At 37.4% G+C, this 12,066-nt stretch overlaps 1 protein-coding gene across 2 annotated transcripts in view; it reads right to left on the bottom strand.

The window, feature by feature from the left end:
- The window catches only part of PARD3B (par-3 family cell polarity regulator beta), a 946,787-nt gene that overhangs the window by 137,357 nt on the left and 797,364 nt on the right, over positions 1-12,066 (bottom strand). For both annotated transcript variants that reach the window (XM_019726886.2, XM_074340795.1), the window contains one exon: positions 11,634-11,936. In XM_019726886.2, the coding sequence (XP_019582445.2) occupies positions 11,634-11,936 (303 nt within the window). The remainder of the gene's footprint in view (positions 1-11,633; positions 11,937-12,066) is intronic.

The raw sequence follows: 12,066 nt of genomic DNA, 5'->3' as shown, positions 1-12,066 counted from the left end.
AAATTGGCTGAATTGCAAGGGCATTATAGTGTGTGAAAAAGGTCCCATAAGTGCCCATTTAAGTGAATCCATTTATGTAGTATTCTAGAAATGGCAGAATTATAGAAATGGGAAAGAGATGAATGGTTGCCAGGGGCAGGGGATGGTAGAAGGAAGGGTAACTATAAAGAGTTAGGAGGGATATCTTGGTGGTGAAGATTAGTTCTGTGTCTTGATTGCAGCAGTCGTTACACATGTGCTACAACGGATAGAACTATACACATACATTGAACCAATGCCAAATTCCTGGTTTTCATATTGTATTATAATTATGTGAGATGTAACCACTGGAAAAAACTGGGTGATGAATACAAGGGTTATTTCTGTACTATAATTGCAACTTCCTTTGACTTTACAAAAATTTCAAAATAGTTAAAAAATAATTATAAATACATACAGAGGGTGCCCAAAAATGTATATACATTTTAAGAAAGGAAAAGAAACTATAAAATTGTAATACTCATTATATACCTATAAGAAAAGATGAATACAAGTCACGTTTGACTTCTGCAATTACAAGAGTTGCTCACAGGCGTCCAGACATTTCTGATTACGGTGAACTACTGCTTGAGCAACGTTGATCAGAGTGCTTACTTGTATGCATATTTTTTGGCACCCCCAGTATAAATGTGGCTATATATAACTATTAATATAAGCATCTGGTTATGAAAACCAAACACATGAGGTCATGTTGGCGAGAACTGTCCATCCAAACTGAAAAAAAAAAAAAATCTAAACGAAGACATCACGTTTTGGAATTCTCCACCCAACTTCAATTGACTCCTAGGGGATCAGTAGTAATATTAATGGCAGAATGGTGCAAATGCCTAGATATCAGCATATATAATATTAAACTTAAATGGTGCTTATTAACTGCCAGATGCTGTTTTTTTGTTGTTGTTGTTTTTTGCTTACATGTATAAACTCAATTAAATTGTTGTAATAACAGTCTTATCGATACTATGATTCTCCTCATTTTACAGATGAGGGAACTAAGCCGGAGAGAAGGTAATTTTAATCAGTAGACCGAGTGGTATAAGGATAGCCAGTAGAGCTTTGCTCTGAGGATGGGCATGGCATGGGCCCAGGCCACCTCCTGACCTTGACATACAAAATCCACTGTGTCTGCACTGAAGAGAATATCCCTCCTCGTCTTGTGCTCAGAGGTCTTGGTAATTTGAAAAGTCAGAGGCTGAGTAATGGCCAAGTTTGAGAGAATCCAGAGTACTTGCTCAGGATTGATGGAAAGTCTGTGCAAAGCAGTGGCTATTGAATTCTACGTCTGTATGGGTTCATATCAATCCTCAGTCAGCTCTTCAGGGAGGGGTAGTGCACAGCATACAAATATTAACACACATCTTTAAGTCATTGGATATGCATGAGGACTAACATTAAAACTATGTTTTATTGCTCCTTCTCATTCCACTGATTATTTATTGTTTGAAAAGATAAATACAGGAAAGCAACTGAGCCAACCATGGCCTATTCTTGATTACACACTGCATTAAATATAGAAATTATAAAGAGGGCACTTTGGAATCTGTCTTTAACGTTGGCAAAGATTGTGTAATGAAAAGGTATGTGGCTTATCCTAATAGATTAATGGAAACCACAGTTCACAAGAGGCCTGGAATAAGCGTGGTAGAACAAAACAAATCTAGAAGTACTACACAGAAGTAGGTCAAAGCCAATATTTGTATCTCCATAGCCTTGAGTAGGGTGCTTTGCACATAATAGGCATCTAATATTTTTAATAGAATGAATGAATAAATGAATGAATGAATGTGGGAGAGAGGAAGGGAGAGATAGCAGGCAGGTAAGGAACAATATCATTGTCTTTGCACATGCTTATTGGTTTCCAACATTTTTTACTACAATCTGCAGTGAGAAATGCATTTTGCTTTATAACCCAGTACTCAGCTGCATACATACCTGTATAAATATGGGCAGGTACATTTTATATACATATATAACTTTACATACATAAAGAAACTATGAAATAATTTTTACACTTACTATAATCTATCCAATGATCTTTTCTACCCTAGTTTCTTTAAAAAAAAAAATGCTGGTTGATTCCACCAGATTGAATTCAAGTTGTACTTACACACTACAACCTACAGTCTGAGAAACTGGAAGCTCACGCATGGGTTTTGAAGTGAGATCTGGGTTGGAATCCTGGCTCTGCCAACTTACTACCTGTGTTACCATAGGCGTGTTTCTTAATTTCTGAGCCACCAGTTTCTTATTTGTGAAATACATATCTACTCTACAGGATTTTTGTTATCTTTCTAAAGCATAAATCTCAACATGATATCTCCATTTCGAAGGTTCCCTGTTGCTCTTGCGCTTTATCTTTGATTATATGACGTTTAACAATATGGCCTGTGCTGACCTTCATCTTTTTCCTCCAGGGGCTCTAATTTACATACCACATTCCACCTCTTCTGCAGTTCCTGAAATGCACCATGTCTTCTCTTTGGGCCTTTGTGCACGCTCTTCTTCCCACTTGATTAATTTCTCCTTGTGCTTTAGGCCATAATATAAATTCTCTCAAGGAGCCTGCTCTGACTCCGTCCACCACCCCCATCATCAGATCTGCATTCAGGTCTCCTCTCTTGTGCTCCTAGAACATCTTTGGCTTACCCTTATCATAGCATATCGCCATTGCTATTCCAAAATATTAGCTGCACCCCTCCAGGAGGCAGAAAACCCTATACTCTGTCCTATTCTCTCTGTTATTAATATGTCTAAAAAAAAAATCTGTACCCTCCCTCCCATCATCTTAGTAAATGGGATAAGTTAGATGACTATATCCTAAGGATCAGGTCAATTGTTTGAAAAACAGTCAAGTCAATGCTTAAATGACAGCTTTAAGAAATCAGAGAAACCCTTTGGCAAGCATTCCTCACACATGCTCACTTATTCCCAGTGACTGAGGATGGCAGCAGGTGGAGGTCTTGGAAATGGATGGTCACTGAGTACCAACCCTCCTTGCCTAGCTCATGTATAATAAAAGAGAAGGTTGTCTACATTTGTCACCCCTGGAAGCTGACAACTTAGGCAGACATAAGTCTAGCATAGTCCCCAGAGTAGGGCTCTCAGAAGATGAAAAAAAAAAATTAATGAGAACATCAAGTTTTAAAGAGAGGGGATGGAGGAAAGTAGAGTTAATGGTATATCAGTTACTATTAGCACTTATCTGGTCATAGAGATTCTTTCATTAAGAGATTTCTCATTATTGTTTAAAAGTCACTTAAAATCGATGGTAATATATGTTCTAAGGAAAAAAAAATCTGATTGCTTTGTTCAACTGATGAATTCAAACTCTCTATGGAAATGGCATTTATCACTGGGATTCCCAAATTGAAATGAGATCACTTTGGTTCTGTTTGTAGAAACTAAAAAACACATCTCTAAGTTATCCATTGTATTCACTGTTCAAGTTCCTACACACAGCCTGTGAGTCAGAAGTGAGAGCAGAACTAAAAAAAGGAAAAAAACAAAACAAAACTAAGTAAAACTAACAGGAAAAATCACTAGAGAAAGAAACTGGGGACAAACCCCAATAGAGGTATGAGTTGTGCATGACAAAGCCGTCGCTCAAAGAAATGCCAAATCTCTGAAATCAAAAAATGAGATATCGATTATCCTGCACTGCCCAATAGCACAAGATATGTTCGCACCCAGCTGTTCACACCTGACTACGAAGCTTTCCTGTTAACACTTTTTCTATCTTTCATCACTCTTGACTTAGGATTTCCCAAAACATACCTTTTCAGTGGTCATGAAAACTAAGAATGTATGTCCCCCACTTGTTTTTCTTAAGTGACATTAGAAGTTCATCAGACTAAAATATTTCTGTCTCAGCTATAAAAGAGGCTCAACATAATGATAGCCTCCCACAGGGAGTTAACAAGAATATATTTGGACAGAGTGCTATGTAGCATTAATCTATAACTTTTGCATTATTAAAGGGAAGTTAAAAAAAAAAAAAGGGAGAGAAATTACCTAGAAGTAATCTGTGGTGGAATCCATAGAATCCATAGAGTGACTCTCAAAAAGTCACTTGCAATTCCTTTCTCCCTTGTCTTTATGTACTAGAAAGATGAAATAATGTTTCTCAGTACACTCTTACAACTGGCAAAGACAGTTAAATATGGTGTTTGCCAGTTGGAAGTTGTTGAGATCTTCTGGGAAATCTTTTCGAAGGGATAAACCTGACTGACACATTCCATTGGCCAGTTGCCCCTTTGTACTTGGAAAATGGACATGAAGCCAAGAGCTGCAATAGCCACTTAGAATCATGATGCAACATGAGGAAGAGGCCTAACCACTGGGGAAAGCAAAGGAGAAAAATGGAAAGAGGCCATTTTATGAAGTGGAGGCCATCTAAATTCCTTAAAGCGTGAGATAAATATATCAGTTGGGTGTTCCATTGTTTACAGTGAAACAAGATCTGACTTGACACATTGTTGTTACTGACAGCTCTTCTGGGGCCCATAGAAATTCAGCGGGTCCATTCTATGAACCACTGTGGAGCCCAACTCCAAACCAAATGGACATTCACATGACATGACAGGAAGAAAGTGTTAGTTCTGATGACAAGCTTAGGGACATCTTATAAGTTATGGTTTCTAACAAGAATTGACAAAGTAGATAAGAATATAACTCTGCTCTTCACTTAGGCACATTATATGACTGATCTAAAAGAATCTGAGCTAGTTTTCTTGCCTTTTATTCCTTTCCTTTCTCTTCTGTTTCTACATTTTGTTTCTGATGATTGAAATATACCAGCAGGAGTTTGGGCTAGAATTAAGAATTAACCATTAACCATGTATCCATGGAACAGATGGAAACTAACAGGTTCCTACACCCATGACTTTAAGGGTCAACAGCTAGATATAATCAATAACTTTTCTAAATAGTTATATTTAGTTCAGTAACCTTATTACTACATAGCCCAATAATATATAATATAGTCCAACAATACTTAGTGGAATAACCTTCCTAAATACTTATAGTCAACATTTATTGAATCAGGTATTGAGATAATTTTATTTAATACATGAGCAATCCATAAGAAATAGGGTATACTTTTGTCCCCATTTTGCAGTGAGAAAACTGAGGCTTTGACAAATTAATACACTTGAACCAAAATTCTAGAAAGAATTAGCCTCAGGTTTTTCCCAAATTGAATGCATATTCATGATTTTTATAAATATTTATATAAAAAATATATAAATATGTATATATAAACATTTACATATATATTTATATATAATATATATTTATATTATATAAATTTGTATTATATTTATACTATATAAATAATATATAATATATAAAATATATTTATATATATTTATATATACATATATAAATATATATATAAATGTTTATATTCTAATGGAATACATTATAGTATAATTATTTGTTTATGTGACAGTGTTAACTCTTAGACTGAGTTCCTTGAGGGTAAGCATAGTTTTCAAACTTCTTTGTATAACCTATGAAATATAATAGATACTCAATAAAAGTTTCTTAAAATTTTGGTGACTATCTGCTGGGGAATCAAGGCTGCTTAACTGAGGTATTGAGGAGCTGTGCCATTTGCCACTTTAATTTCATAGCTGTGGTGAATCAGTCAATAAGTAAGTATATAGTAAGCAGATATTAAGGGCCTAGAATTACACTGGACCACAGAAAATCTTATTTTGCATAAATAAGCCTAAGTGGACACATCGTTTATGAATTCTGAGAAGAGGAAAAAGTTATCTCTAGGACCAAGAGCAAGTAATTCCCTTTCTTGTTGGGGTCACTAGACTGGTAAATTGGGATTCTCGCAAACATAATGTACCTTAATATCAGTAATATATTTGACATAGTGTTCATGGATGACTGAAGAATGCACACTAGATAACAGTAGATGGGATTAATAGTTAACTGAACATCCCAAAGAGTGTTGATTAATGGAGGTCTTGAGTGATGAGTTGCGGGGATTGTACTTGACTTTGATCAAGGATCTTATCAAATGACGTCTCATCAATGACGTAGATGAGTCCACAATGATGAAATATAAGGGTGGTATAAAGCTAGGAAGGATAGCTGATACATTGGAGGACAAAAATGAATACTTTAAAATATCTTTATTGGCTACAACAATGGGCTAAACCTAATAAGCAAATATTTAACCTGGATAAAGAGAATACCTGATATTTAAAAAAATCATTGTATAAATGATTGCATTTTGCACAGTGCATTGGAGAATCTGACTTGATAGCAACTCAAGTAAAAAGAAAATAGAGGTTTTAGTTAAAAAGTGCAATCTAAGCCAATAACCACAGCTGGTGTAAAAGTTAAGGCCACATTAATAAATTTAAAGGGTTAAGACCAAGCAGCAATCAGTCCTGCTGATTGCTATGCTTTTATGACCATATCTGAAACACCGTGTGCAGTTCTCCATAACATGTTCAACAAAGAGCAACCATAAATTCTACAAATCAACAGACTTGAGTGTAATCAGAGTATGACTATCAAAAAGGCTACAGGTATGGATTATAATGTAAGTGACTACGATGGCTAGAAGAGTTTATACTGAAGAAACGATTACATTTCTTAATGTGATATCCACGTTTTCTTCATCCTTGTAAGGCCAGCTCTGAGCACAGAGCCGGGCACATGTCTGACATTCAATAAATGTTTGCTAATGAAGATGGTCACCACAGCCAATTGAAATAGCTGAAGGTCTATTAATGAGGTTTAGCTACTGTGTCCAGGCAGATCGATCCAGGATCTATGGTAAATGGTACATGGCGACAGGATTTGGGTGGATACAAAGTGGGCATTTCTATATCAATTAGAGTGATTTGGAAGACAAAAAAGACACCTCATGAATTCCTGACACTGGAAGTATGCTAATATGGGTCAAGTGACATCCTGTGAAGGATTTTATGGAGAAAATGCCTCTGCATAATGGGATGTGAGACTCCACCACCTAAGGTCCCATTCGGTTCTAAGATTGCATCAAATCATTAATTAATTAACTATTGTAAACAGACTGCTCTAGGAGCTGACGAGATAACAGTTAGCAAAAGCAGGCAAGGTTCCTACCCCCATGGAGCCTGGAGTTGAGACCCATAGCCGCCAAAATGGGCTGTGTGCACCTCATTTGAAGGGAGGAAGAAAATATCAGAACTATTACTTATAATCTCATTCTGTTATTCATTTCTATATTTGGTATATGTGTTATAATGCATGTAATATCTTAGTAAGGTAAGTAAGTGTATATTACTTGAAATCGAATACATATATTTTGGGGAGTTAACACCCAAAAACACTGTTTTACGGATATGAGGTGTGATCAAACAATCTGTAATAAAGAATGTCAAGTAATCATGTGAACTAATGACAACTGCAACTGCATCAAATGCTACATCTTCTATTCCCCCTACTTGGGACTATTCTAAACTCATCCAAACATAAGGCTTTAATGTTCGTATACTGTGGGAGCCCTTTAAATGCTGGGGTTGCAGTGGGAGACTAACATAATTATAAACACTAAGCAGTTGTCAGGCTTTGGGGACAGCACTTAATCCACGTTATGCTCATATCCTGGAAAAACCGGCACTGTGAGAATCCAGTCCTCTGATTCTGTCAGAGTGGTAAGGATTTTTCAAACTACCATCATTGACAGATGAGTCCTTTATAAGCCAGTTTTTCTTAGAAAGGCTGAAGGTTCAGGGCCAACCCTTGAGAAGCAAGGAGATAAGAGGCAGAAGTTGCCTCTACTAGGAAATCACTGCGGGCTATACATATATGATATGTTCCTGTGATAGAGATAGATGGAAAACTAGAGGTTTGTTTTATGCAGTGATACCAAAAAAGTGCAAAATGTAAAATTGTATTTAACTATCCTAACATATGAAGCTGTTATTATAATCCACTTTTTGCAGATAAGGAGGTGAGGATAGACTGCCTAGGCCATTTAGCAGCCAGTTGAATTCCAGGATTTATGTCTCACATTAAAATCCTCAATGATCCCTTCCCTCCCTCACCCCAGTCCCACCTCTCAGGATGGAGTCCAAACTCCTGATGGAGTCTGCCATCTGTCTTTTGCCCAGCTCTCTGACCCTTCCATTTTCTCTCTTGCCATTTACTCCTCTCACTCAGCTTTCCCTTTTATTGAGCTTCTTGTAGTTGCTCTCTCACCATGTTTCCTCTCACCTCCACGCTGCTCTCTGTGCCTCCAGTGACGCCATGCTCCCCGCATAGGAGCACTTCTCACACTGTGCGCTCATGGTGTGTTTACATTTCGTAGCCTCCACTGGACTGTAAGCTTGGGAAGATGCCCATCTTCTTCCTTGTTTCCTTATGACCTCCATACTGAATTCAGGGCCTGGCACTTAGTATGACACTCAATAAATATTTGTTGAATTATATGCATGACAATGAGAAATGGCATCTTGGAAAAGTTAATTTACTAAAGGTCATGCAGTAGTATCTGGAGGAGAACTGGACCCAGCTCAGCCTCATTGCAAAGCTCATGATTTAACCTGCTATTAGCATGTTGGGAGCCCAACTGGATGCCATTCTATATATATACATATCGCTATATAATATGTCACATTTTCATGCTGCAATGAAAATAGGAGTGCATACGTCTTTTCAAATTAGTATTTTTGTGTTCTGCAGATAAATACCCAGAAGTGAAGTTGCTGGATCATATAGCAGTCAGAACCCTTCTTAACACAGGTTTCTGGACAGCTACTACAAATCAATACATGTGAAAATAAGACGGAACCTATTCATTCACAGTCTGGCTCTAACCTGCTTTCCAGCCTCATTTCCTATCACTTTCTTTCCCATCCACACTATGTTTTAGATGCTTCTGAGCTTCCTTAATATGTAATGCTCTTTTAGGCCACTTCACCCTGGTACATGCTAATCACTCCATAAGGAAAACAATTTTTCTATTGGATCTGGTCAGTTCTTGCTAATCCTTCCAGAGCCAGTTCAAATACTGTTTCCTTTTGAAGACCTTTCTGAACAGCAGAGTTAGAAATGAAAAGCTTCTTTTTCTTCTATTTACAGTATATTGCAATGATCTATTTCCACACGAGTTGGCCCTCTTCTAACTAGAACATGATTTTCTCTGGACTGAGACCATCTCTTAATCATCTTTGTATCACCCCTAGAGCTTAACTAGAATACACTGGAAGAGAGACTGAACAGATGACAAAAATAAACGACATGCATCTAATTGTACATATAGTAGTAGGTTTAGAACTCATGGTGTCCTATGACACGTTGCTATATATGTTATATATGCTAGGGACACTCTGACAGCAATTCTCATCTTAGACTCACTGGTCCCAGGCATATCAGGAAAGTTCAGAATTTCACTGATGAAGGAGAGCAATCGTAACAACCATGATGGTGATAATTGATAACGTTACTGAATGCTCATCATGTGTCCAGACAAAAACTGCTGGATGTAAGACTTAGAAAACAAAGAGCAGAGCAATCTTTAAATATGATCAAAGATAAAAGCAAAATAAATATAATTCTGAGTATAAAGAGTCACACTTTGATCTGTTATCCAAAAGTATGACACCTGTCTGAAACTCCACTGGAAGAGCTTTAGATCACTTATTAATACAAAGAGGTCAGAGCCAAAGGAAAGACTATTGCTTATGCAACTGTCTGTGCTGGGCTGTAAACTACATATTTTTTTCCTGATATCATTCCATAGTGGCTCCAGTTAAGATTATCCTAAGAAATTTCTTTCCTGGTTAAAGCTACATGGGTGAAAATTAGCTTCCAGATAGCGTCTCCTAGTGTTCCAAAGAATGACCATAAGATCTGGAAAGAAAATAAGCATTAGGTGACAAAAATTTGGGAAGTGATAAGTGCTGATTGTTTTATGTTCCTCTTAGAGATGTACAGTGCATATTAGCAGCCTGGGGATAAGAAAACCACGGTAAGGAAAACTGTTCAGTGTGGATTAACCCAGAATCCTCCATGGCGTATTTGACCAGTGAACGTTTTTTTAATAGAATGCTTCATATTTATTTTCTTGGAATTAGAATTGAGAAATATTGGCTTTGGAAGTTCCTAGAAACAGTTCCACACTGGAGTCTAACAGCGGGCACATGCAGAGGGGATTGCTATGAAGACCTATCTGGTTTAGAGAAAGTAAGATTTGCTAGGATCTGAGCCAGAAGAGACTCATGCTTGGTATTATCATTTATGTGATAAAAATTCAACCCTATATAAAGGCTTGGAAGAAAAGGACCAACTCTTAATCACTTGTTTGAATTAAGAATTTAGTAATTACGGCTGTCTCACACAGTCATAGAAATTTATACTTTCATTTTATCCCAAAGAAAAACTTGACCATCTTTCTTTAATACTATCAACCTGGAAGCTTGACAGTAAGGATTAAAAATTGCTCCTTCCTTCCCTCTTGGTTATTGGAAAGGCTCTGAAAGGTAATCAGTCTTGTGAAGCTACACTTTACAGTCTGCATAAAAATGCCATGATTTCCCTTCCTTTCCCCAACCTAATTGAAAGTGCATAATATCACCCAGCTGGGGAAATGTAAACGGTAAACATATGCAATATATCATGCTATCACACAAAAGCTGGTTACTAATAGGAACTTGGTGGTTGTCAGGACCAAAAGGAATCTGGAAAACAAGTCTTTTTTCCATCGAGAATGAGAGCTCTTTGTGCCGGCCACTCTTCTTCCCTTACCTTCTCCCTCCAGACTTCAAGCTATAACCAGATTAAACCAAGGTCAGTCACTCATTCCTTGCCTGTGTAATTCCAAGGGTCACCTAACAATGTATATTGACTAACACTCTCTTGTATCAGCCTTTCAAGAGGTGAGGCATTTCACCTTTGGCAGGGTGTGGGGTTGGAATCATCTTGTTCCTACCTATTTCAGTTGCACTGACAGATGGTCCTGTCATCTTTTTCCTTAGCTGCAACACCTAAAGTTCCTTGGCTTTGTCACCTCTTATCTTTCTCTACTTCATCAAACTCCTGTTGTGAAGATTATCTCCTTTTCTACCACAGATTATCCATGAATATCTGTACAGGATCACATTTTCCTTGAGTATAAAATCCCACTCTTACTTTTCGAAGTCCTCTGTGCCTCTGCAGCTATCTATAATGCCACTTCAGTTATGCCTACTTAGAAATCATCATTCTATCCTCTGACTCCTCACCTCCAAACGTCACGCCATCTTCTTAAATAAGACTTTCGCAGTAGGGCTTTTAGGAGAAAGGACAATATCCCTTCAAAGTTTTCACCATTAGTTCTCTTTCACGACATTCCTTCAAAAATTGCTCCCTGTTGTACCATGAACTCCACTTCTACTACTCATTCATGCCACCTTATAACTGGCTATTATTTTATTTTTGATAGCTAATACCTTACAGGTAGGTCAAAGCATAAAACTTGTCAAGGGTACTGTGTCATTTCCATTTTAACAGATTGAAGGATATATTTTTATCTGCTTCAGCAGTAGAGATGATTTGAAAGTACTGAATTAAAACTACATTCATTTTTCAGTAAGTTATATTACCTGTCAACTGGCACTGGTGGATGGTATGGCTTGTTGACCTTGGCATACAGACCCTCTAAGAGGTCTCTCTCTGGAGAGAGTGGACGGCCATCTCGAGGAAAACCCAGTGGTCCAGCCCGAGGGGGAGATGGAGACCTATAGACATTTGCTGATGCACATGGTTCCCGGAAGTGGTTCACTCTGGCGTAATTGGGGTCCATTTCATCATCGTCCATATCATGCAGTGATCCAATTGTACCAGTAGCATAATCAACAAGACCTCTTAACTGCTTTTCCCTTAGTTCCTGATGTTTTGCTCCAATCCTGAAAAATGTAGAATGACAGAGATATATGTGAGTTTACATGCTAATACAATGATATACTTACTCTCCTGAATCTATGTTAATTGTTCCTAATTAGTCACTTAGTTGTTACTTTCCTGTGAGTATACTCA

The sequence above is a fragment of the Rhinolophus sinicus genome, linkage group LG01, assembly GCF_036562045.2.
Source record: "Rhinolophus sinicus isolate RSC01 linkage group LG01, ASM3656204v1, whole genome shotgun sequence".
In the NCBI taxonomy this organism is placed as follows: Eukaryota; Metazoa; Chordata; class Mammalia; order Chiroptera; family Rhinolophidae; genus Rhinolophus; species Rhinolophus sinicus.
The sequence above is the reverse complement of the archived record's forward strand: the minus strand, read 5'-3'. Positions and strand labels throughout refer to the sequence as shown.